Below are 27,893 nucleotides of genomic sequence, written 5' to 3' on the forward strand. Positions count from 1 at the left end.
ATCCCCAATATCTCAGAAATAGGAAAACGATCTCCATCTCCGATTGAGCACCCACTCCACTGTCTAGGTGTCAAATAACACTATCACGATAATAACTTGCCAAATTTGAGAAATGTAACTCCAAATCTGACGAGCAATTAGACATTGTATAAATTGATGAGTATTATCTTCCATTTGAACAATGCAAAAGAAACAATTGCCCGTTGTTAGTCCACAACGCTTTAGAGCTAATCCCAATGGTAATCCTCCAATTCTCTCTGCTTTTCTTGTTAATCTTGTCTTATTTTTCAGTTGTCTATTATTATTATAAATCTATTGCTCAATGTCATCTCAAGATCTTCATCTCTAAGAGTGCTAGTTTTGTTCTGCATCTTGACGACTGCTTTCAACATGCAGGACATTGTCACCTACGATGTGATCGTCTCTTCTATGTGCGTTAACAGCTTTTGACCGTACACGAGCTGTGTTGGCATAAACCCTTTCAATGAGTTGTGGGTGGTCCTATCGACCCGCAAGGAGGCCAATCACCAGCCCTTCATTCACAAGCTCAGACAATAGCCTTGTTTATGGGACCGTGGCCCAAGCTCTATCTGCCCATTGGCTATAAGCAATCGTAAGGGAGAGCTCAACTCCTAGTTACTCGAAGAGCTATGTGGCTTCATTGGCATTGAAATCTCACATGCTTGCCACTACATTCTCCACAAACCCGTATGGGCCTATGACATTTTGAAGCAAGAACTCACACATTGTTGCCGTAGTACAAGGAAACCATTGAATGACAAGAGCAGGGCCCACTAACCGTTATCGATAACAAGAACAAGTTATAAGACCGCCCATCATGAGAGAATGTCTATATTCCACATTGACTACGTCCCATTATGATATGCGGTGGTGTAACCCATGTTAAGCATCAATTAGTGCGGTGGGTGCGAATCCTGTACGAATTGGGATTGACAATATTCTATGTGCCTCAAATGTTGCATACAGACATCGGACAAATTGTGTAGGGTGGATCGAAATGAGGGAAGTAGGAATCCTTATGACATACGCTCAGGTAACATGAAACGTTTTGTTCTAGACCGATGGCTGATTCTTTGATGCTTCTAAGAACACGACCCAAAGTTCATTGTATGCTTTTCTATTCAACCATTGTCCATGCGAAGGAAGTCTTGTGCAACAAAGTGTCGGGATGTGCTATCGCAAGTGTGAATTTGCCAAGGGAGTGAATTTGCCAAGGGAATGAAGACCGTGCGTGGACATTTTGTTGGTGTTGTGGCTTGGAGGATAACTGTAAACTTTCTTGGAAAGAGGAGTCATTTAGTTGAGACATTGAAGGCACATTCCTTCGTGTTGGAGGGAGCCATGCTTTCGACACATTTTCCCCGATGTAACTCCACATGCCTAAACTATTTGCCGACCACGTGGAAACACCATGAATAGTTGAGAAAAGGTTTCATAATTTGTAGGCACGGCCCCATCTCGACGCCTCCGAGCACATTAATAATGCATTTAAAGTACAACGGCACCTCCGTCAAGTCTCGAGCGGTTTTTGGATCATGGACACTTTCATCTTGGCTTGCGCATCCTCCGCATTCTTCTATCCTTTCTGTCATCTCTATAGCATTATACATAGAGGAACCAACACAACAGGAAGGGGCTAAACGGGGGCTCGTGTTTGCGCGGCCCCCTTCTCAAATAATCTCCAATCAATTAGACTAGTGAGGCGTCAGTGCTTAAAATCTCTGGCTGTGGCCGGATGGTGGTTTCTCTGAATGTAAGAAATTTGGGTGTACCAGTCAGTATAAATAAAATAACAGATGGGGTATGAATGTATGTATGTGATGTAATATTATACCACTGATGCGGTGGAGTCGTCATTGCTGTATATAGAAGAAGAGATAAACAAAAGATAGGGGGACGTGGAGTAATAAGGGAGGCAAATTATATATATATATATACATGATTGAGACACAGACAGAATCATGGATTGGATATGGCGGCATAAAAATATAGATCAGTGGAGTAGGAAGCATCACATGGGCATGTCTATACACCCCTGATCACTCCTGGACATGCTAGATGCCACCAAATTCTTACCATGATACGGGTGTGGAAAATCACGGGTATACATACCCCAAAACCATTAGGTGTAACGAGGATTGTAGGCAAACGGGCAAAATTATCTACCAGCTAGGCCTACACTACCCATTGCTTGTTTAGGTTCCGGTCCGTGTTCGTGGGCTGCCTCCAACGGGTGCTGCCCCCATGAAAGAAATTAGGTTAATATGATGTGGCCATGTATCAGATATTAAACTGATAAGAACAGATACTACACTTGATCTTCGCCAAAAGGCCGAGAAAGGTATGCTTCCTTCTGAGCTTCTACTTCCATACTTATAGGCTGAGCATGAGCAGGACTCCCTATGTGGGATATCTTCCCCCCCCCACCTCTGATCTACAGTTACGTATGTTAACCTTTTCTCTTCCCACACCAAATATAACAATACCATGAATAATAACAACCTTCATGAAAGCTTCGTTGCTTCTCGTGCACCTCGCTCCATACATACATACATAATCCACATTACAAAGCTCAATGTCGCCTTGCTTCGGCAATGCTTCCCCAACTCACTCCATCTCGAATCCACGCGCACCTATCCGTATGCCTACATAACCCCAAATCACTTCCTCTTATCCTTTTGCTAAGTTCTTGAGGATCGTTGGCTTCCAATGGACTCGTAGAGTAGTGACCATGTTGGTCTCATTCCCTCCTTTATCGAATGTTGATCGTCTTGGTGTCGAGGGAAGCATGTATTCTAGATGCACAAGTACATGTAAAAAACTTGCCCATCCCCGTGTGCTCATACGTGATGACAACATTATGCTCGACTTTTTGAACATCCCGTTAACATGTCGTGCAATGTCGTGCATTATCCTCCATCTTAATAGAAAGCATGTCTCGAACAATACGAGCACACACAAAGTAATGGCGAACAGACGTTTAGTTCACCTTCCATCAGTTGAGCAGTTGTTTACATGTTCTCCCTAGAACTCGTGAGGTAACAACACAGGGGTTGGGACCTCGACCCCATTCATCGATTTCTTATAACACAACTACGTTTATATAGGACGTAAGTGCACCAAAATCTAACATAAAAGCGTTGATTAGACGACGCGACTGTTGTATGCAATTGATAGTATCACTAGGCCGTCATGTGTTAACATGCTATTCGGACCATTACACATGCATAGGGACGTGGCACACAACCCTTTTAATTCTCTGTGTTGCGGTTAATCATGCCCATGACAAGACCAATTTGGGAGTCAATTATGGGGCGATCCTTCAAGTTCTCTTCATTGTCAAAACATTCTTCCATTTTAAGTGTTCATTCATCTTGGTACAACACGTGATGGCATATGTCTTTCCTCTCGTCGTTTGTAAACTTATCGATGTGTGGCACGATGCATCGAATAAAACTTTGGTGTGTAGCACGTGCTAGGTGATCGAAAAAACGAGTATCAGACGCAAGATAGGTTGATCTGTTGGTCCGAACCCTAGCATTATTCCTCTTCTATATCAACACCTTGCGTTGTGCTTTGCACGCATGTCCAACTACGACAGAGTGTCAATGATGGGTACAATTTTGGCTCTATAGGTCCTAACAACCCCTACGTTGTAATCTGCGACATGTTAGGCAGGAAATACCTATTATTTGGATAATGGATGTATGCCTTCTCCTTGACTGCAAGGCATATTGATCACAACGCAAGTCTTAGCCCTTCTTCTTAGATAAGATCTTATTCCTATTGGACATCAGACTTCTTCTCCACCCACAAAACTCTACAACACATTGTGCCCAATAACTCGTGTCAACATAGCAATATATATTGGGTGGGAAGTATGTTGGGACCGTTGTCGTGATGTTGCACGTCTCGTGGGAGAAAAAGTGAAAAAGTGTGGTTCCACGCACATTACACAAATACTTGTAAAAATGAAAATAAATCAATAATAAATAATCATAGGGCATAATGGCATTGAGTGCATACAAAGGGGTGCAAGTAAGATTTGAACCTTGCACCTCCAAGATAGGAGGCGATTAGCTTACCACTAAAGCTACTACTAAGTGCTTTAGATTTTATATATTTCCTTCACATATTCAGTATTCCATAGGAAACAAACGTACAAAACCGTGTGCACAAAACCATGGTTTTATGCATGTCATAAGCAAAACTATTTGCACAAAACCACGGTTTTAGCCCATGGTTTTGTGCATGTCGCAAGCATGCATAGACCTATAAAAGCCTCTAGTTGGGCTTGTGTAAGGGGGGGGTTCAATATGTGAAATCACCACCATCACCATCATCAATAATATAATATTCTTCTTGACATCTATCTTCTTCTTGAGTATACAAATATTTGTTCTTTTCAAATGTGATATTGGTTTCCTAACTCGTACATACGCATCGTCGTCTTAATCTCCACTTCCTTACCTCTTTTATCTCCTTGGTCCGTGGCCCCGGTGGTCCCGCTCAAGGGAAGCATGCACGCATGCGCATCTTTGCGACATCTTTTGGTGAACTCGACGTGAAGAGCGGCAGAGGAGGATGAAGATGGACGAGGAATATCTCATGAAGGCAATGTCGAAAATGATGATGGAATTTTCGAGAGAAGATAAAAGACGAGATGCGGCCCAACAAGCCGTCAAAAGCGTGGTCGAGCGAGTCAGTTATTTCGACAGGGCCATAGTCCAAAGTTTTCTAGACACCTACAATGCCGAGATGGATTCGAGAGGTGTGAATGAAGCTATGAGGCTGGTGTACTTTTGTCGGGTGGTGGCCGAACCTATCTACAAAGAGGTAAAAGAGCTTCGAGAAGCTCATGATTTGTGGATGAGTTTCACGAAGGCTCTATTGAAGGCATATGGCTACGAGAGACCGAAGGGACGAGATCGGCGTGAGTTCGACCAGTGGGTGGCATCGGTGAAGACCCACCAAGGTGCGACACAAGCATTCCTATTCTTTGAGCGTCGTTTTTCTCAACTGTTGGAGCAGGAACAAAGATTGGTGGGGGTGGATAAGGTCTTGTTGTTCGTGAAGTTGATTGGGAGTAATTACAAAGGGATTTTCGCAAAAAACCCGACAAAACTAAGGAATGATTGAACTTCTCGAATGTTCCGAAGAGTGGGCCAAAGCTTGATTTTCTCGATGCGAGAAGGACCAATTTCAACTCCTCGTTCGGTTATGAGATGTCCAAGATAAGTAACTAATTTCTTGAAGAACTCACATTTTGAGATCTTCGCGTAAAACTGTTTGTCACGCAATGTTTGTAAAACAAAGCGGACATGTTTAGCATGTTCTTGTAATGTACGACTATAAACTAAAATATCATCCAAGAAAATAACGACAAATTTTCCAAGTTGTTCTTGGAAAATGTCATTCATTTCTTGTTGAAATGTAGCCGGAGCATTGGTCAAACCAAAAGGCATAACCAAAAACTCATAATGGCCATAGCGCATACAAAATGCCGTTTTAGGAACATCGTCATCACTTATACGAATTTGATGGTAGCCAGTACGGAGATCAAGTTTTGTAAAATACCGAGCTCCCTGGAGATGGTCAATTAGATCGTCAGCCCGGGGCAATGGATACAAATTCTTGATCGTCACTTTATTCAAGCATCGGTAATTAATACACATACGCCATGTGCCCTCTTTCTTTTTAACCAAGAGAACTGGTGCACCCCATGGAGATTTACTATAACGTATATAACCCATTCGTAAATAGTCCTTGAGTTGCTTAGATACCTCATCCTCTTCGGATCGACTTAAGCGATAAGGAGGTATACTTATTGGTGCAACGCCAGGTACAATATCTATACGATGGTCTATATTACGTTTAGGAGGTAACCCATCTGGTAGTTCACTCTGAAAAACATCACGAAAAACATCTAAGATTTCATCAAGTTGTTGTTGTTCAAAATATGTTAATTGAACCGAGACATTATCGATATTGTAAACGTGAATGTCCGGATCAAGTGCACAATAAAATAGAGTAGAACAAGACAACTCAGATATTGATGGACACGAGGAAACAATCGAGAGGGATTGTTTTTTGACACATTGAATAAAATGAGTACAATCGTTCAGTACAAAAGTTATTGAATGATGAACCCAATCAATAAATTGACGGGAACTCAACGCTCCTTATGCACAAAGCTCGGCCACAACCGAGATTCTTTTCATACACAGAAAAACGGGAAACAAATGCACGCGACACAAAGGAGAGAAAAGGGTACACAGAATGTTTACATGGAAAACCCAAAGAAGGAAAAACCACGACAGCCCACTGGCTGCAAGCTATCACTATATTGGAATGTACAAACAGTGAGTTCACGGAGGCAACGACCTCGTGCTCACGATCGTCGCCACAGGCGGCGGTTACAACAGAGGCAACGACCTCGTTCTCTCTCTCTCTCAACCTGTACACTGTCACACGCTCTCACTTCTTGCACCAACAAGAAAATGATAACATCAACATTCTAAAAGTTTGCCCTAAGTCATATTTATATTAATATGACTTTTCGGTTATTTACAAATATAGCCTCGATGGGCTCTTAGAAACATATTTACGAATATGTCTCTTCCTCTGGTTCTCACCGGGTCTACGTCATCCGGTTCTCACCGGGCCTGTATCATCCGGTTCTCTGTAGCCGGGTACTCCTCATCCGGTTCATACCGGGTCTGCACCATCCGGCTCTCCGTAGTCGGGTACTCCTCTTCCGGTTCTCACCGGGCATGTACCATCCGGTTCTCCGTAACCGGATACTCCTCATCCGGTCTTCACCGGGTCTGTATCATTCGGCTCTCCGTAGTCGGGTCCACCTCATACGGATTCGGCCTCGGCCTATCGGCCTCGGCCGAGTTTGTTTGTCGGCACTGTTCTTCTCCCAACATAAATAAAGAAGAGTTTTTATTATAAAACCATGGATAACCCATTATTACATCAGTGGTACAAAGATTCATTACATGGAAGTCTACTTCCTCTATATAAGTATCAATAGAAATTCCTAATGAATGAATCGCCCCGTTGATGTATTGTACTCTTCCATCAGCCAAGTGCACCGTATAGGTGTGATCACTTACGGTGGGTTGGATTCCCCATATTTGAACCAAACAATCATTCACAAAGTTGTGTGAGCTTCCCGAATCAAACAAAATTTGTACGGGAGATCCATTGATATACCCGTTTGCACGTAGTAAATCATTGGGATCCAATACATAGTGAGGGAAAGAACATTGACAATTACTTAAATGATGTGTATAGACCTGAAGGACATTAGGAATCTGACCTTTATGGTCTGCAGCTTTAGCTTTGCTGTCGTGCTCTTTCCGTTGGAGCTTTCGACATTGCTCTTTTGTATGACCCTTCTTTTTGTAGAATACGCAAAAAGGATGTTGTCGTTTACAATTGCGATCCATGAATTTGTTGGGTGTCTTGCATTTCCCAGCGAATTGTGACTGCTTAGTCCCAGGCGCTTCACTGGGTTTGTTGTGGTCCTTCTTCGAAATGCGTTGATAGCGAAGAACTATTTCAATGGCTTCTTCAAAGGATTTTGAATCCTTATCGTGCACTATCCAGTCATAGTCCGATTGGGGATGCCATTGACAAAACAAGCTATTAACCAATTGTCCCCTTCTAGACCTGATTTTTGGATTTGGGGTCTAACATGGTGGACATAGTCTTCTAGCAAAGAAAACTTCATGCTAGAGAGGTTCATTAAAGCTTGTGTTGCCTCGGTTCGAGAGCGAGGTTGCAGAAATTGGCCCTTAAAAACTGTGACAAAATCTGTCCAGGTATCAGGCAATTTCCCCAAAGTTCGAAGCCCACACCACCAAGTAGCGGCCTTACCCCCTAGTTCTCGGCCGACATATGCAATCTTCGTACTATCTAGCATGGGATAGAGCTCAAAATGAGACTCCCATCGGCCCAGCCACGTGCAAATTGCTTCTTCGGTTCTTTCCTTTTTGTCTCCCGTAAATGGCTTAATGACAAACGATGGTTCACCTTGTCGGTCTATTAGTCTCACGTTATAAACTAGTGACACGTTCCTCGAGAGCACTTTTGAGATTTCCGAAGTTCGGTCATTTGTTGAGCGGTGAAACTAAGGTATTGGCTTATTTGCGAAAAATACATCTCAATGGACATTTGTCCAGGAGGATTCCCTTGAGTTCCTTCCGCTTGAGCGGATGACATCAGGTCATTATTTTGAGCCATTAAATGATTATTTTTGGAAACGAAATAGGATAAGGTCAAACAAATAGTCCTAACATCATGTCATGATGTAAACACATCATGGGCAAACATTAATCGATATCATGATCTCATGTCAATACCCCTCTAGACGTATGAGATAAGGTTCAAGATCAGGTTACTATGGTAATATAAAGGTGTTTTGAAAACCATGGGGGTGACAAATAAATGTCTTTCCCTGATCTCTATATTGATTTTTTTCATGGCGGCTCCCTGAGGTTCAACTATGTATGTTCGCGTCATGAATAGTTTATACACGAAAAAAATGTTAACAATAAACTATGTTTCTGTGCCCACATATGTGGTTTCGACTCTTTAAGTCCTATTACGAGGACCCCGAAGTGCACTTAGACCTCAAGTCTAAACATGTGTTATAGTCATATGTATCAACGATGTTGTATGGTCTTGGTCATATTTGAACTCGAGACCTCGAGAACAAATACATTAAACAGTTGAGCCAACCAAGTAGGTTACTATCTTGAATGTTTAATGTTTCATGCGTATAAAGGATATGCAAGGCATGTGCCCATATATGTTTTTTTAAAAGAAACATATATGTCAAGAGTCCTTATTTCGCCCTCATTTACTACAACTAGTTTAACCCTCACACTTATCCACATGTATAGAATACTACAGTAAATTCTGACCACGAGATATTATATGGCCATGCCCGTAACAGAACTTGTGAGAATTGTTGAAGAAGACCTCTTCTTCGTTGAACATTAGTTACTCCATACATACGACGAATGATCTTAATGTTTCATAACGTGATATCCCATACTTTAACTACTTTAAGATTCACTTGTTGTGAAAAATTTACCAATATTTGATCCATGAGAGAATGAAAGCGAGGTTGAAGCAAAAGAGAAGAGTTAAAGCGTAATGGAGGTTTTCCAAGTAAGGATTTATACATGTCAATTGCATGATTACAAACATCCAAACAAATAGGAAAGTGATATGAAGTTCTTACATCTTGAAGAATTGTCATACGAAGTGATGTCGATAAAAGAGAATCATCGTGCATCACATACATTCTATCTAACCGACTCCATGTTTGTCTATGTTGAGCGGATTGGAAGGTAAAACCTGGATCATTCCCATCCAACCATGTCCAAACGGGGTCCAAACATCCAACTTTGGAACCTCCATAGCTAATGAATCCCAAGCAAGTTGCTCAAGATCATCCATGATTGAATGTTCAGACGTAGATTGAGATGCATGAACACACATGTTAAAATCACCCATAAGTAATCATGGACAACCCACACACACATATGGTTTGAAGGAGTGAACCCCATTATAATGCAATACGTTGAGTGGTAAGGGCATAAATCCCAACCACCCACACAACCTTGCCAAAAAAGTGATTTCTAGAACAAAAAACTGACCATAAAGATCATTATGCACCACTTAAGGATAATATTTATCCCGCACGATTAATACCACACTTGAATAATGATTATTAAGATGTCTTGCATAGAATGATGAATATCCACGCAAATGAACTATGGATCTTGCTAACTCATGACACTTATGCTCAATTGCACATAATACATCTCATTCTTTACTTAACAAAGTTTCCCATAATATATACTTCTTATGAGGAGAATATTCCCCTCTCACATTCCATGTTACTACTTTCATTTAATCAACAATGTTATGGGTGCACTTGTTCCTTTAGTGCAACTGATGTCATGAAACTAGTTTGAAAGCATGTTCTAGTGATGTATATGGATTTTCGTGCACCACATCCATAGGGTTGTCTATCAAAATCTTTTGTTTAGGTCCTCTTGCTTGACGAAAACCTTGAGTATTCGATGAATTTACAACCCATCCCAATTAATCAAATTGAAGCTGACGGGGTAATTCCCCGGTAATCCCTTATCCCTAAATTTTCGTTGCCAAGGAGCTTTTCGAGGACCCTCCCTAGTTCCTGAATTACCTTGATAAGTAGTGTAGTGGGCAAACAATTATGTTGCATATTCATTGATTTTCCCTTCGATTTGCCCTTAACCTGATGCCAATCTTTATCAACAACATCACTACTAGTTCTATCCAATGATTTCCCCCCCTTATCTATAACCACTAAACTTTGTTTTTCCATATCCATAGATTGAGCTCCCTTATTCTTAGAGCCCAAACCTTGAGGTGAGACCTCTTTATAACCTGCTCTAGATGATGTTCCTTTATCCATGACAACCACAATATTTGAGACACCAACATCCCTCCCCACTCCTTCCTTAATTCCCTTCATTAGGAACCTCTAAAGTTGAAGGACAATGACGTTGGCATTCTGCCATAAAGTGACCCCATTCACCACATCCAAAACAATGACCTACAAATGCCTCCCACTTCAATTTAAAACAAAGTCTTTTTATACCAGATGGGTTCATACACACCCATCCTGACCGCTTACAACTTGTATCCCATAACACAGAATTTGCACTTATTTGTAGCATTTGCATGTAGAGATACCAATACTTTACCTATTTGACTCATCAACTTTGGTAAAAGTGGCCATAAAAATGCATGCTTACAATCCATCGTTACCCAAACAAGACATTCTTGTTTCAACAATGCATGATAGTCCACTAGGGGACCATTGCATTACATGCACTAATTGTTTATAAAAAAATACTGGAACTTTAGCCAACAATGCACTTCGATGTTCAAGGGAACGAAATACTACATTATAAAACCCTCATGGTCCTGGAAATATATCCTCAACACAATTCGATGACACAATTGTGTTCAACCATTGTTTAATCCAATTTATATATTGGAGCTTCTTGGTAAAAAATAATATAACTGCACGATCATAGAATACATCAAAAGATTGCAACATTGCCTTAGCATCAACTTCCACATCATGCACATCCTCATTGATGCATTCTTTTGTTGCATTTTCATTTTCTTCCACAATACCAGACAACAAGGTATTGGCAATTCCCCATAAACTATCCCAATCACAATGATCATTGCCAACTTCATCTACATGTATTGTCTCAGCATATGTTAATTTCTTCCCGTTAACTTCCTCAAAACCCTTAAACCTCTTAGAGCTTCCAAATTCTTCCCTTTCATGATTACATTCAACCATCACATTACTTTTTATTGAATCAATGATCCCCATATAGATGTCCCCCACTATTTGTGAGGAATTCATGTTTATATCCATTATTCTTGATGTGATATCGATCCAGGATAAAGATAATCTTCCATGAACAAGAGAGAAAACCAAAACTCACCCGATTGAAGAGATCGAAGATGAAGAAGACAATATGAGCTCTGCAATGCGTGTTGAGTGTGCACATATACTGTTCGGCTAGGTATTTTGCATTCACTAGAGGTACGTATGATTTGATGCTTAAAGATTTATCAGGTCAAGGTAAGGTAATGTTTGAAACATTAAGCGCAGTTGCAATGGGTGCACCTCTCAATCTCCATGCATGGAGGCGTATGAAGAGTCATCTCATGCTTGAAATGACAGTGTGATCTACCTTAAGGCATCACCTAATCTTCGAGTTACTTACATGCGTCCCATCATCTTGTGAGTCATAAAACTTATGTATCTCAATCATTTTGGATTAGATAGAGAAGAGCATAGCTTATGAGCTCTATCTAGAGATTATATTGATATGTGATTAGTGATCTTGATTTATATCTAATCACTCTTTGATCTTGCTTAATAGTTTATTCTATAACACGTGATCAACACGATTAGCCTCAACCATAGTAATTAATTATTCTCTTATAGAAATCTACCTTATTGTTACCATTAGCATGGCTTCTCAAACTCTACAAATAGAGAAATGTTTATTCCCGCCACTTGCGTTGGATGGGTCCAATTATATGACTTGGATGGTTCATGTCGAAGGACATCTCACGGCGAAAGATCTCCTTCATACGATATGTGATACTTTTAATGATGCTAAGAACTCAAATGCTAGGAAGAAGGGAGCAGAAGCATTCATCTTCATCCTTCATCACCTTGATCTAAGCCTTTAGAATCAATACTTCTACATCAAGAATCCATCAACTCTTTGGATGCAACTCAAAGCCTGCTTTGATCATCAATGAATTGTTCTCGGTCCCAACACTTTGCATGAATGGAATCAACTTCGTTTTCAAGATTTCAAGACAATGGTTGAATATAATGCCTCACTATTTGGTATCGTTTCTAAACTTAAATTTTGTGGTCATGATAACCTTGTTCAAGAGGCGAATCTAATCAACAAAACGGTAACTACTTTTCATCCCTCAAATTTTAATCTTTCCGAACAATATCATAATCGTGATTTTAAAACCTATGTTGAACTTTTATTTGCACTTCTTGTCGCTGAGCAACACCACCAAGTTCTCCTCAAGGACGACAAACTTCAATGACATCCAGTTAGTCAACCTACGGTTCCTCTACAATTCAAGGATTTGACACATGTCGAGAGTAATTATTCTAGACGACAACATTGTCACCAACATCCATATGCACAGAGTCAAGGAAGAGGAAGAGGAGGAAGAAATCAACAAAGGAAACAATATCCAGCAAGTAATCAAGTCAAGCCAATGCATCATCAATCAAAGTCGAGTCAAGATAAGCCTTCATCAAATTCATGTCTTCGATGTGGTTTACGAGGGCATTGGGCAATTACTTGCCGAACTTCTAAGTTTCATGTTGATCTTTACTAGAAGTATGGCAAGCAAGGTCAAGATAGGAAACCATAGGCTAATATGGTAACAGAAACATCAACGATCTCACCATTAATTCCAATCTTGGAATATAATTTTATTGATCAACCTTTGGAATTCGAGCCCGAACCCAACATGATTGAAGCTCATATGATTGATTTGCATACAAGCTGTTTTCTTTGTCTTATTGATTGCATTGCGCCTCAACACACACTATTCTGTCATAAAGAATTCTTTCATCATACTAAAGATCAAATCCCTTTCGACATCAAGACTATAGTTGGTTCTTGTATTGGACAAGGAAGAGGCACCACCACTATCCAACTTCCAAGTGGTGTTTTCTTAGAAATACATGATGCTATCTATGCGCCCGCCTCACTAAGAAATCTTCTCACATTTGCAGATGTACGATGCAATGGATATCACCTCATGACATGGGAACAAGATGGGAAAGAGGCAATGCGAGTTGTCAAGCACCTATCAAATACTACCCAAGTTATTAATGAGTTAGAAGTCATGCCAAATCAATTGTATTGTTTCAACCTTAAAGCCCCAGAGATCCGAATGGTCGTATTTGCCCACTACTACAATATTTCCTCGAAGGTCAATACTGATATAATGGATCTCTAGCATGATCGACTAGGTCATCTTGACAATACAATGATTAGGAGAATGATCAATTATGTTCAAGATCTACCTTTAAAGTTGGAATACTTGAATCGAGTTAAAACTCGTTTTTGTGTTCCATGTGCATAAGGAAAGCTTGTGATTCTTCCTTCCTTGCACAAGGAACCGTATGAGTCAGCAAAATGTTTGGAGCATATACATGGTGATATCCATGGACCAATGCACCCTCCTTCTAGACCATTTATTACTTCATGGGAGTCAAAGCTGTGTCATCGCGTTTTTCTCAAGTCACACTTCTTTCTACTCGCAACATGGCGTTGCCTCAACTCCTCATCCTTATCTAGAAGTTGTGTGCTCAATTCCCAGATTTTCAATTAAGTCAATTCGGATGGAAAACGTTGCCGAGTTTACGTCAACAACCTTTATTCGCTATTACGAATCTATCGTAATTGCGCGGCCGATTCTTCTCAAATCAAATTTGCCTAGTTCAACATGGGGACATGCAGTACTTCATGCAGCGCAAACTTCTCCGATTACGGCCGTCATCATATCATGTTTACTCTCCCCATCAATTCATGACAACAACTTTCGTTAACGAATTAGATCCTCAAACTATTCAAGAAGCAAAATCATCTCCTTTTTGGGATAAACAGAAAGAAGCTATTCAAGTTGATTTAGTCTTCTCAAATGAAGAGTTTTTGGCAAAATTCAAGAGATGCCTATTGGTCATACACCCATTGACTATCATTGGGTTTTTGTGCGAAGTTATTTAAGGCAAGGTTTGTTGCTCAAGGTTTCACACAACGATCTGGTATTGATTATACTTATACATATTCTCCAGTTATGGATGCAACGAATTTTCGTTGGTTGATTCATTTCACTATTCAACGAAGTCTTCATATGCATCTCATGGATGTGGTTACAACCTATCTTTATGGTGATTTGGATAAATATATATACATGAAGATACCTGAAGAACTTTGCAAATCTATGCAGCTGGGAAAATTTCTCAATCCATTGATCAAGTTATGTAAGTCACTTTATGGACTTAAACAAGCCGATCATATGTGGTATCTGTCATGAACACATGACCATTATGGCGTCACTCGGACTTGAACTTCGAACCTTGTAATTCATACTTGAAAACCTCAACCATTAAGATAGCTTATTGTTATATGAAACAATAAAAGCTACTTCTTGAATTACATTGATTATTGTAAAAACTCTAGATTATTCTAGAATGTAACAATCGGCAACGGTTCGGTTTGAACCGAACCGAACCGTGAAACCGCGGTTTAACGGCTTAACGTTTTCAACGGTTCAGTTCGGTTCGGTTTTGGTTTGGTTTCAGCAGTCAAAAACCTCGGTTTAAACGGTTTAAACGGTTTTTAATTTTTAAAAAAAAAATTTAAAAATTTGAAAAAAATTCTAAAAAATTTTAAAAATTGTTTTTAAACAATCTTTTCATTTTTACTCTTATTCTCACATTTTAGGAACATCTTAAAAATTTTAAAAACTCTAAATAATGAAATATTATAAATTTAAAAATAAAATAAAATAAATTTGACCTATGTTGAAAACCGAAACCGAACCACAAAACCGCGGTTTTTACGGTTTAATGGTTTAACGGTTTGAAAAATGTTTAACGGTTCGGTTTAAAGGTTTCACTGTTCGGTTCGGTTCGGTTCAGGTTTCAACATTTTTAAATGGTTCGGTTCCAAACCGGTTCGATTTGGACCCTCTCGAACCGAACCGAACCGAACCGAACCGTTGCCGATTGTTACTAGAATGTTCTAGAATGTCCTAGAGCATTCTAGGTCTAGAACATTCTAGAACATTCTAGAAATCTCTAAGCTATTCTATAGGAACCTATAAATAAGCGCATACATGTATTCTCAAATCAATTCGAATCATCTCAACATTATCAGGACTTCAAGTGGCAAGATGGTTTACTCTTCTACAAGAATCTCCTTTACGTCCCCGACGGATCACCCCGACTTCAAGTGTTGGAACATTGTCATGATGCCCCCATGGCTGGACATTTTGGTATTTCCAAGACCATTGAGCTGGTGAAACGTTTGTTTTGGTGGCCTCACTTGCAAAAATTTGTCGAAGATTATGTTCGCACTTGTGACACCTGCTGTCCCGCCAAAATACCCCGGCATCACCCTTATGGCTTACTACAACCGTTACCCCCTCCCAACAAGCCATGGCAGTCTATTTCTATGGATTTCATTATGGATCTGCCGCCTTCCAAAGGCTTTGATACTATTTTAACAGTAGTGGATCGGTTCACCAAGATGGCACATTTTGTACCATGTGTAAAGACCATCAATAGTGAAGAAACTGCAGATCTCATTATGCGTGAAGTGTTTCGCCATCATGGTCTCCCGAATGATATTATTAGCGATCGAGGTCCTCAATTTATCTCACACTTTTGGAAGCACCTATGGGCAGGCCTCAAAATCTCTTGCAAACTCTCTTCGGCTTATCATCCACAAACTGACGGACAAACAGAGCGCACAAATCAAACGCTCGAGCAATATCTTTGATGTTTCATTAGTTATCAACAAGATGATTGGAGTAAAATTTTACATCTTGCCGAGTTTGCATACAACAACACGGTCCACTCTTCTACCTAAGTTACACCTTTCTTTGCCTACACCGACAACCACCCTCGATGGTGTATACTGGATCTTCCCGAGGTGTCACGAAACCCTAGTGCGGCGCATCACCTCCACCGACTACAACAAATCCAGTTCGAGTTATCGTCACATCTTCAGAAAGCGCAAGCACACCATAAGACCAATGCCAATCGACATCGTCTTAATCTCCGTTTAAGGTTGGTGACCGTGTATGGTTGCTTCGTCGTCACATCAAGACTACCCGACCGTGTGCTAAGCTTGACTATCAATGCTTAGGTCCTTTTGTCATCACGGCGCAGATTAATGATGCAACATTTCGTCTTAACCTTCCTGCACATATGCGACTTCACCCTGTCTTTCATAGCTCTCTTTTGGAACCTTGCCACACCTCTTTAATTCCTAATCGTGTCGTGCCACCACCGCCTTCTGTACAACTTGTGGACGGCCCCGAATACGAGGTAGCTGCTATTCTCGATTCTAAGATTGTGCGCAATAAGCTTTATTATCTAGTTGATTGGCTTGGTTATCCTCCGAGTGATCGCACTTGGGAACCCATCGATAACGTTTATAAAGCTGAAGCTCTGGTCAACGACTTCCATCGTCACTATCCAAACAAGCCCGGCCCAACAATGTTAACGCCGACTTCCACTCGGCGTTCTCGAAGGAGGGATAGTGTCATGAACACATGACCATTATGGCGTCACTCGGACTTGAACCTCGAACCTTGTAATTCATACTTGAAAACCTTAATCATTAAGATAGCTTATTGTTATATGAAATAATAAAAGCTACTTCTTGTATTACATTGATTATTGTAAAAACTCTAGATTATTCTAGAATGTTCTAGAATGTCCTAGAGCATTCTAGGTCTAGAACATTCTAGAACATTCTAGAAATCTCTAAGCTATTCTATAGGAACCTATAAATAAGCGCATACATGTATTCTCAAATCAATTTGAATCAACATCAGTCTTTAGCTCTCATTACATATCTTGTATCCATTCTCTTTCTTTCTCTATCTTATACATACATTCTTCTCTATCCTTCTTCCATCACTCTATCTTTTATCCTTGGTTCTGACAGTATCAACATCTTTCTCATGGATTTAAGAATGATGATATTTGTCCTTGTATATTTATCAAGCATTATCTCAAAGAATTTGTCATCATTGTTATTTATGTTGATGAGCTCAATATTATTGGAACATCCAATGCTATTGAAAATGTTGTGGCTATGCGTAGATGCCAATTTGAAATGAAAGACCTCAGTTTAACTACATTCTGCTTGGGTCTTCAGATCAAGCACCTATCTAATGGAATTCTTCTTCATCAGGGCTTTGATATCCATAAAATATTAAAATGGTTTTCTATGTATCAAGCTCATTCTATTAGAGCTCCTATGGTAGTGCGCTCTCTAGATCCTTCTTGTGACCCATTTCGGCCAAGATCTTCTAATGAGTCAGCATTGGGCTCACATTATCCTTACATGGCTATTGTTGGTGCACTTATGTACTTGGCCAATTGTACGTGTCCGGACATTTCGTTCGTTGTCAATTTGCTGGCTCGATATAGTCACGATCCTATCAGAAGACACTGGATTGGAATTAAGCAGATTTTCCGATATTTGCGAGGCACTCAAGATATGGGTCTTTTCTTTACCAACGATTCTATGCACAATCAATTGACCGGTTATTCTGACAATGGGTTTTTATTTGGCCCTCACGTTGGCAGATCACAAACAGGATATGTTTTCCTTGTTGGTGGCACAACGATCTCTTGGCGATCATCAAAGCAAACATTGGCTGCAACATCTTCAAATCATGCTGAGATATTGGCATTACATGAAGCAAGCCGAGAATGCCTATGGTTACAACGCTTAATTGGGCATATTGAAAGTTCTTGTTAGTCATTTTTTGAAATTCCAAACTTTATTATTTTTTCCAACTTATAAATCCAATCCAATCCAACTTTGAGATGATTTACCATACCTGTTTGATTGAATCATTCGCGAATGCGAATGCACGTAGGGTATGTATCGTTCATTCTATGCATACATCCATCATCCATCCATCCATCCATCCATAACATACATACATACCATCATTCATACATGCATACATACACACATACAATGATACATGCATTCATACATACATACATACATACATGGATACATACATACAAACATATATAACATACATACATACTAACATACATAACATACATGGATACATTAATAGTACGTAAAATTCATGTTCATCTAGCATAACATTCGTTTTCCTACATTGAAAAACGAATGAGAATGTTATTCAAACATTCGTGTGTGTGTTTTTTCCCCATTTTTTAATGTTTTTATTGTTTATTGTTTTCAATTTTTAGGCTTATTTACCTCATAGTAAATAGTTAATCCAAAAGTATGGTATTTATCATTCTTTGAGGGTGTTTTTGTTTCGAGAATGGTTCAATCATTCTCGAATGCGAATGCACATATGGTACGTATGGTTCATACTATGGATCATCATACATACATGGATACATACATACATGGATACATACATACATACATACATTCACACACACAGAGGAGGCCATCGCTTTTCCTCTGCAATCGCCATCGCCACTTCCTCCCAAGGTTGCGTGCACATTCGTAGATCTCTCTCTCTCTCTCTCTCTCTCTCTCTCTCTCTCTCTCTCTCTCTCTACAGAAAAGTTATTTTGAGTCCCCTCTGTTGTTGTTTTTTGAGGCCGCGCTTTCCTGCCCTCTATTTTCTCTGAATCGCTTCCTCTTTCTATTCCTGTCGCCTTAATGAAAGACGACCGACAGATTCAGGTTCGCCCAGAGACATAGATAGAGACTAGGATTCACAGGAGTGATCAGAGAGAGAGAGAGAGAGAGATAGAGAGATTAGGGCTGCCAAGAGAGTGGAAGAGTTTATTGATCAATCGATCAAAAGCCTGTGGAGAGAGAGAGAGAGAGGCAGAGCTTAGGGTTGAGAGAGTAAGATTGGAAAAGGGAGGAGACTGTGGCGGGGGAGGTAGCATAGCATCGAAAGAGGAGGAAGAATTGAATATTAGGGTTAATAGGGGGGGGGGGGGTGGAGAGAGAGAGAGAGAGAGAGATTAGGTTTGTCTGGACAGAAAGAGAGAGGGAGATTAGGGACGATGGAGAGACAGAGATTAGGGTTGAGAATATAATAGGGTTCAGCTCGAGAATATTTGGGTGTACTGACATGAATGATTGTGCTGCACAACAAATAGAATAGTGTACCCCAGTAGCGCGTGCAGTCTATTGATCTGCAGGTATAGGCCGTTTACTTTGCCTCTTTGCTCTCTCCCTCTCCCTCTCCCTCTCCCTCTCTCTGTGTCGCAGTATTCTTCTGATTGGTGGTGATGGGGGATTCCTTCTTCGGTGCAGTCTTCTATAGTTGCAGCAAATGCCGAAGCCCCGTGGCATCCCACGAAGACATCATCTCCAAAACATTCCAGGTACTTTCTATCTGGCTTTCACACAGGGAGACATGCAAAGAGATAGTTCTTCTATATGTTCATATATGTTGGTATGTGAATATGTCTGTATGTATACTCATACACCTTATATGTGTGTGTACATGTCATAAAACAAACATCTTTGTAAAATTGATACCTTTTGAATGAGTACATGTCGATTAACTTATGATTATATGAAGGGTAACGCATAAATGGTTTCTCTCAATAGATGTATTCATGTACGTGGTAATAAACAGATGGTTGTTCTCAAATCCTGAATATGTATGTGGATACAACGATACCCATTGTGTTTGTAGAATACAACTCTGTTTAAGATTATTTGTTTCTTGCTTTTCCAATCATGTTAAGAGTTACCTGTATCCATGATAGGTGATTGGGACTAATGATGATACTTAAATAATCTATATCTTTATATATATATATATATATATATGCAAATGTGTATGAATCTCTATGTACATGTAGATACCTTTGCATCTCAAAGAAGTACAAAACACATCCCCATTCTGGGAAGATATAGTTTATTGACCCCTTTGCTTTATGTCCTTACGAATTTTATGTGGTAATGCACTAAATACATCAATGGTTCTTGTATGAATATATCTGTATATTTGCATATATCTATGCATATAGATACATACACATTTGATGGGGAAACAAGATGTTTTTTGTTCAAAATCATAGTTTCTAATTCCTGGAAGTACGTATATCTCAGTATGCTTGTGATGATTCTTGCATACACACACGTACATCTACGTACATACAAGTGTCCAGTGGCTCAAGACCTTATAAACACATACAAAGAAGGAGAATAAACAACCGGGCATTTGAGGTTTCTTAGAAAAGGTGTGCAGTGTATTGTACTAAATGCACAATCTTTTGATGACCTTAAAAAAGTGGAGTTCCTATCACCAAATATCATGGAATTCATTTCATTCATTACACAAAATCAGTGTGGACATTGGGGATTCATGCACATTCATTGAATATGAGAATACTGTGTGATCACACTAGCTTTAACTTCAAATTTTCAATGCTTTTTCAATTTGTCCTTTTCTTTTACTGGTTTCATTTTCCTACTGTTGTGATTTTTATCCCTGCATTCTTCCCTTCTCCTCTGGTATGATGGATTGCCAATCCATTCTATACTCTATAAAATAAAATAAAACAAAATGAAGAAGCCAAAATATCAACAATATGAAAGTAATGCTAATTGGTTTTTGCCTCAAGCAAAATTGCACTACACACTAGTAAATTCAGAATCATTGTAATAGCTGTTCAAATATGCTCGCACAAGATTGGAAATGGGTTTTTACAGTTTGAGTTCAATATATGACAATTCTTCTATAGAATATCATCTTAAGCTAACCAGGATGCATAACTACAATGCGATATTAATGTTCATAGTTCGCAAGGATGAAGGATGGTCTCTGATTGGGTATCTTTTATGTTCTTTATACCATCTTTATATCTGATGTGAAAGATACCACTTGAGACTTTGATCTGATTTGTCAGTAATGCTTGTGTGAAAGAATGTTCCAAATGGCTATACCTGGGATATTTAGCCTTTTAGTAGGATCATTTATAGCTTGTCTTATGAGGGAGTGAAGTGGAAGAGAGAGGTTGTGTGGAAGATATGTGAGAGATCGAAGAAATCAAGTAAACTGATGGACATCGCTAACATGATTGAGATCTCTCCATTGCCATACTCAAATCTTAAAAAGCTAATAAGTTAGAGCAGGCCGACGTTTTCAATTGTACAATATTGTAATTACTTATTTTATTCAAGGTTTGTAGTCTTATTTTTGGCATGTAATGCATTGATCATGTGGCATTTGTTTAATCATCGAACGACCTGAGAATCATTGAAGAAACTAATGGTAAATTTGTTTCAAGATGAAGATCTAAACACTTCCCTTTGCTCCCTTACATCATTTTATTATTATTAATGCTGCATATAATTTTAAATAGATAAAGTATGATAAACACAGGGAAGACATGGGCGCGCATTTCTTATATGCAATCTTGTCAATATAACAGCGGGTGAAAAAGAAGATCGGCAACTTATGACAGGTCTTCACACGGTTGCAGATGTAGCATGTTGTCAGTGCCATGAAGTTCTAGGTTGGAAGTATGAAAAAGCTTATGAAGAGGCCCAAAAGTATAAAGAAGGAAAATTTATTCTTGAAAAAGCAAAAGTGATGCGAGAGAATCGATAAAAACCCATCATCATGGGAAAATTCTCACATATAAAACCATTGCATTTGATCTGATATAGCGAAGGCTTCCAATAAAGACATGCATCCTCCTTGAAGGTTGGTTGGTTTGTTGGATGCATAAGGCTTGTATATTCAGTCCTTGAAATAATCAGATCTTGTTCTGTATATATGTTTCCTTGTATAATTTTCCATTCTTGTACAGTGACCCGATGCTTGTTCCCACTTTATCCTCTATATTCAATCAAAGATTTAAATGTACAGTGATTCTTGTTTCTTTATTTATTGCAACACCCCTCCATAAAAAAAGGAGGTTGACCAATTGATAATTTTATTTAGATGTTTTTTTTGCAACTTTGGCTGTAACAAAAGAAGTTGAAGGAATTTGATTTAGCAGTCTTGTGTTGTAATTTAGCTTTGTGGGCACTTTATCCTCAGATGAGTTGCCTTTCTGGCTGTGAGTCTTGCAATTGAGCTTTGGAGGCACCTTGTCCTCAAATGAGTTGCCTTTCTGCCTGCTAGTCTTGCAATTGAACTTTAGAGACACCTTGTCCTCATATGAGTTGCCTTTCTGTTTGTGAGTCTTACAACACCTTCTATGGTTTACCTTGTGATAAGATCATTACTATTGCGTCATTATCTGCGAGTTTTTTTTGTATTGCCATGTTTTGCTAGAATGCTATTTCTACAGGAAAAAGAAATTGAAAAAAGAAAAAGAAACCTTAACTGCCAATGTAGATGGAAGCAATGATGATCCAACATCATCTATCTTTGCTTCTCCAGCAAATGCAACTTGTATATTATTGCATGATGATTGGCAATTATCAATTATGTGCTGCTCTTAATTTTTGGATCTTTAGATGACAATAATAACTCAATGAATTGATTAAGATAAAACAACTTCAAACTGATTCTTTTGCTCTGCAAGCACGATACTATGGAGTTTATTAGCGCGGATGTAGACAAAGATGCACACGCTATGCATTTACTTATTTTTGCTCAAATTAAAATGGTACAAGCCACTAGATTTCCATTGGAAATTTTGATATCATAATCGGGAAACCTTGAGTTGTAATTACATCATAATCAATGAAATGAGATCAATACTCTATTTTGGCTAAAGTTATACTAGGGAGTATAATTTTGGAGGTGTTTTTCAGTCTCTTGGACATATGCCCACACGCTAGAGATAAACATACTCTTCATCAAATTTGCAGTTGTTGATTTCAAGTCTTCCTTGTGATATAGTTTAACTTCACAGTCCTTTGACTCGTTCACTTCGAGTATTCATATGATGACAATAAAGGGATTAGATCTTGTTCACTTTTAAGAATTCATATGATGATAATAAAGGGATTAGATCAATGTCTATTGCTCTTGGAAAGGTAATATTTTGTAATATGTTTTCTATATGAGTAACAATGCATATTGCCCGACTATATTGATTTAGATTTACCTTTGGAGATTCGCCACCCTGAGAAATAATCACGCACAAGTGTTTGTTGATCTATTGAATTTGTAATAGGATGTTGGCATGCCTAGAAGGAATTTAGAAAGTCATGGGATCAACATTTTTCAATGCATTACAAGTTTTAAGTTTTGAGCAAACTTAACATCAAGTTTATCGAAATTATGCATTTATTGGCACCATACCATCCAAATAGTTGATTGCAATGGGGATGCTAATTTATTTCTCAAAACCTCTACTACAAATACCTTTGAAACACAAAAGAATTGTTCATCGCCTTCTTGTTGCTGCCACAATTTTGAAGCTATAACGTAGTCCCTTTGACCAAGATATGGATACACTTTGATGATGTGCCAAACTGTAGTTCCAGAAATTTCATCGACCATCAACCGTTGTGCTTTCTTGAATTTGTCATCAGTCTTCAATTTGTACTCATTGTCCATCATAAAATCTTTTAGCTTTTTGGTATCCGAGAAGTTCTTATATATTGTTGTGCTGAGGTATTCAGTAGGACCCTATTTAAAATTTCAAAAGATATAAAACGTTAAATATGTTGGATTGTATTAAATCACTAGAAGTTATTGTGTAATAAGACTAATTTCCTAGGCTCTTATTGGGGGAATCATAGTGTTTTGATGAAACTCTCACTCGTAGGGTATAATGTCCATCATATGTGAAAGAATTGTAACTACCTTTAAATAGAGATATTTGTCTAAGTGTATAAGAAGTAATCCAACCCAAGTAATCAAACTCTAAGGTTTCAAAAGATGCATTCACATGGCCGCTCGCATACTAACACATTGAACCTAATTGATTGAGGTATAATAGAATTGTTTTGATAACATCATATCCAATTAAGGAGCGAGACACTACCTACATGGACTAAGACAAAGTATATTACATGAAGAATGAGTGTGGCACTACACTTGCATAACAAAGAGGGCCTTGCAAATATAAAAATGATTTAGCAACTAGTGTACAAGTATGTCTATAAGTAGTTGTTGAGGGGGAAACTTAAGCAAGAGACTATTTTAATACTAGTTATATTTCTTCTTTGAAGTATAGAAAGACATTAGATACCTTGTAAAGTTGCCTTTTTTTTAAGGTATATGTCAATGTATTTGTCGCGTTCGTATATATTTGTTTCCAATCTTGCTCGTTATCATGTTGGAGACATTTCTCAATATACATTTGCACTTTCTTGTTGATTTGATACGGGAAACTATTTTGATGCATCGATAAATGTGTCGAATTTGTGGCTTCTTCACTTTTGCCACTACTTTCCACTGGTAGTCTTTCATCTCTATTGTAAAATTCAATGAAATCCATAGAACTCAAGCTTACATTCGTGAAGTAAATCAACGTCATGTTTTATTTGCAAACAAACAATGGATGACCATGAGTGAGGATGGACGTTTCTTCATCACCGTGTTAAAATCCAAATTAAATATCTTCCATTTATTATTTGGAGCTAGTGAAAATAAAAGGCATCAATTTATATGTAAACCAAATCGCAAGCTACAAACTGCCAACTACATCCAATATTGTGATAATGGAAAAGTATGCAAAGAAATGAGTTATTCTTGAGCCTAACATATATTTAGTCATATCATAGGCCAACATATAGATATATTGTTAATTATTTAGGAAGCCTAGGAATGACGAAATCCAGCATCCATGAAATACTATAGCTAGAAAATATGATCCAAGAAGAACGATGGGATGTTATATTGGTCATTCAATGTCGACAATATATCCTTAATCTGCACTTTCATTTTAAAACATAGTCAAATATAATGTTCGTTTATAAACACTTTTTTGGTCAAAATAATCAAGTGGCAAGAGGTGCATCACATCAAAATGAACACAATGACATATACAAAATGATAATAACTTTCCTAATGAACTCTTCAAAGAGAGAATATCAAAGATCCCCCCCATAGTAATGATAATTTTGTAGTATGAAAACAATGCCCATCAGTTTTGAAACATCATTTCTATCTTCATAGTCAAAATGGGAAATGTGATCAACATAGCTAATTGATAATCTCATCATAGGGAAGAAAAAGAAAGAAAATTTTAAGGATTTAAGACCACAGAAAGATCCATGAGGAAGAGGAAAGGTTCTTAAACAAACAAGGAAGTGTGATGGCCTATGGTACTATCTCAAGATCTACACAATTATATTTTTGGAATAACAATGGATACCCATTGAACATGGAAATTGTTATGGATGAGCTAACCAATTAATCAAATATTATATATTTGCAAATGGTATATTTGTATGGAATGACCCATCAATGGCTTCACATGTTGAAAACACATTAAAAAAGAGAAAGAAGGTATCTTGAATAAGAAAGTATGTTATTATCAGAGGGTATCTTGAATCACATACATGACTCTTAACTTGGATAATGCAATATGGAACTAAATCATTTAATTTCATGTATGGATCTCAAAATGATTCGAATATGTAAGGTTCAATATGACCATATTTGTCCATAGACTTTAAAAGAGTGCCTATGTTTGCTAGGATGGTTGAGGACATACATACTCCAAAGTTTAGAACTCCAATATGGTGCAAGTTTAGCATGCAAATGGGAAGCTTTCAAACAAGCCATTTATCCATAAATAAAGACATGATTTTTTGTGAAGCACAAGCCTTATAAAGGTATCGATAATTATTGCTCAAAGGAAAAATGGTTTGATACGGAATGTTGAAAGCCCAAAAGTACTTGATGAGTTTGGATGTAGCCAAAGATGATAAAAACCATCAAACTTATCTAGATGCATACAAAAGCCTTAATTCAAAAAAGAGAAGAATATACAAAGTTAATTAAAAATTTCTCTAAACCATTATGAGTTCAACAAATAACATTGACACATGTTGGTCACCACATTTCTTAGTCAAGTGCATATATGGTGATTGAAATACCATCACAATAACATGAGGATATTGGCATTGAATAAAACCTCATCTTGTATGCGATGCAACTCAAGGTTCATCGTGCACTGAAGTAATAGTTTGGTTAACCTATTTAAAGAGCCATCTTTCCAAACAAGGGGAAGAGGGTAAACTAGATAAACATGAATTCAATCCTCACCATAATTATTTTTTGTCCCCCATAGTCTCGTCTCATAGATCATGCACGATGGAAGCATATTCTGCCTCCCTATGGATGTTAATAAAAATCTCTCTCTCTCTCAAAGAAATTTACCCAATTGCATTTAGTGTTGGTGTCTCAACAAGTTGTTGCTCAAGTGTGTCCTCAACTTCCAATTGTTCGATAGAAGGGCCCGCCGACAAAGATGACAACAACAATGATCGACGTTGTCTCCGGATAAAAAAAAATGCACATCCCATGGCAGCCAATGTGGCGACGAAGGCCACACGTGTCACAAATGTCCGCCATTTCGTCTCCTTCCTAGATGCAATATACTTGTAACTTTTATTGTCATCATGATTATTATTATTTTGGTGATTATTATTGGCACTATTCCAATATTGAAGCCACCACCATGTCTTCCCTACTTCGCCTTGGGGTGCCATGGATTTTGTTAACAAGGAGGAAGGAGGAAGAGTAGGAGAAGGAGAAGGAGAAGGAGAAGGAGAATCTTTAATGAAAGGACCTCTATAATACGCCATGCTTTTTTCTTTCTTTCTTTCTTTCTTTTATGCTTTTTTCTTCACCTCCACTCATCCTTACCTTCACATATATAAATTTAATGTGTGTGTGTGTGTGTGTGTGTGTGATTTGTGTTAACGTCCACAACACATTAAAAATTAATGGTAACTCCAATGGGCAAGATTTGGGGCACTTCTAACCATGTCCATGACCTGCAATCATAAGGTCTTTTTGAAAGTCAAGCTTCTTCAAGGAATCCCTTGGGCATTCTCTATTTCTTTGTCTGTAACTTAGGGATATCCCACTTCAAACTTACATTTTTTTACTTTTTACTACTTGTAAGCACTTCCGTGCCTACAAAGACACTTTGTACGTTTCTCTTTGTGATATTTTGGGTTTTCACCTTCACATTGAGGTTGCCCTCGAGTAATACAAGTATAACTAGAACAAATATTTCTACAATGTGTGTGCATGTGTTTGTTTGTGTTGGCTTGTTCGCATTTTCAATTTGGGTGTTTATAGAGAGACCATCTATAGCATTTGACTTCTCTAACTTGATCAATCACCCTCAAAAATTGCCTACCCCATGTTCTTATATGAGAGCTACCTTGCCTAGCATTACCACTCGAAACTTCTTCATAGTTACAAGCAAGTCAAATAAGTCATCTCTTCCTTTCATGATTTGCAACGAATATAGGATTTTATGATTTGCACCCTTAAATTGTCATGCCTTGACTTATGGTGGTTCCAGCGGTTGCCCCCCATCAACCTTTATCATTCATTGTACCACAAAAAATATGTTAAAAAGA

At 38.5% G+C, this 27,893-nt stretch overlaps 2 protein-coding genes and 1 pseudogene across 3 annotated transcripts; 1 reads left to right on the forward strand and 2 right to left on the reverse strand.

Moving 5' to 3' along the window:
• Positions 1-2,216: 2,216 nt before the first annotated feature.
• Positions 2,217-2,366, reverse strand: LOC147855813 (U2 spliceosomal RNA; annotated as a pseudogene).
• Positions 2,367-19,341: 16,975 nt separating this feature from the next.
• On the forward strand, positions 19,342-22,253 carry LOC147855814 (protein yippee-like At4g27745). The gene is made up of 2 exons (XM_087330536.1): positions 19,342-19,753; positions 21,766-22,253. The coding sequence occupies exons 1-2, from the start codon at positions 19,658-19,660 to the stop codon at positions 21,991-21,993; spliced, it is 324 nt and encodes a 107-aa protein (XP_087186662.1). The 5' UTR covers positions 19,342-19,657; the 3' UTR covers positions 21,994-22,253.
• A 723-nt stretch (positions 22,254-22,976) lies between these two features.
• LOC147855815 (uncharacterized) lies at positions 22,977-27,058 on the reverse strand. 2 transcript variants are annotated; one of them, XM_087330413.1, is made up of 5 exons: positions 26,677-27,058; positions 24,539-24,761; positions 23,707-23,877; positions 23,447-23,528; positions 22,977-23,267 (listed from the first exon to the last, which is right to left on the reverse strand). In XM_087330413.1, the coding sequence occupies exons 1-5, from the start codon at positions 27,006-27,008 to the stop codon at positions 23,119-23,121; spliced, it is 957 nt and encodes a 318-aa protein (XP_087186539.1). In that variant the 5' UTR covers positions 27,009-27,058; the 3' UTR covers positions 22,977-23,118. The 2 variants fall into 2 exon arrangements, with proteins under 2 accessions (XP_087186539.1, XP_087186537.1); XM_087330411.1 differs by having other exon boundaries at positions 22,980-23,267; positions 23,707-23,973; positions 26,677-27,057.
• Positions 27,059-27,893: the final 835 nt, after the last annotated feature.

Source organism: Azolla caroliniana, unplaced genomic scaffold (assembly GCF_043228905.1).
Source record: "Azolla caroliniana isolate FFs.n. ecotype wild unplaced genomic scaffold, voAzoCaro1.0.p SCAF_14, whole genome shotgun sequence".
NCBI lineage: Eukaryota > Viridiplantae > Streptophyta > Polypodiopsida > Salviniales > Salviniaceae > Azolla > Azolla caroliniana.

What these genes read in the sequence shown, in the direction of transcription:
- LOC147855814 (XM_087330536.1), top strand. Translation starts at nt 19,658, where the DNA reads ATGGGGGATTCCTTCTTCGGTGCAGTCTTCTATAGTTGCAGCAAATGC. An exon ending in TCATCTCCAAAACATTCCAG is followed by an intron (nt 19,754 to 21,765) that starts GTACTTTCTATC and finishes TGATAAACACAG; the next exon opens with GGAAGACATGGGCGCGCATT.
- LOC147855815 (XM_087330411.1), bottom strand. Translation starts at nt 27,008, where the DNA reads ATGGCACCCCAAGGCGAAGTAGGGAAGACATGGTGGTGGCTTCAATAT. An exon ending in CCAACACTAAATGCAATTGG is followed by an intron (nt 24,762 to 26,676) that starts GTAAATTTCTTT and finishes ATTTTACAATAG; the next exon opens with AGATGAAAGACTACCAGTGG. An exon ending in AGGGTGGCGAATCTCCAAAG is followed by an intron (nt 23,268 to 23,446) that starts GTAAATCTAAAT and finishes GAATACTCGAAG; the next exon opens with TGAACGAGTCAAAGGACTGT.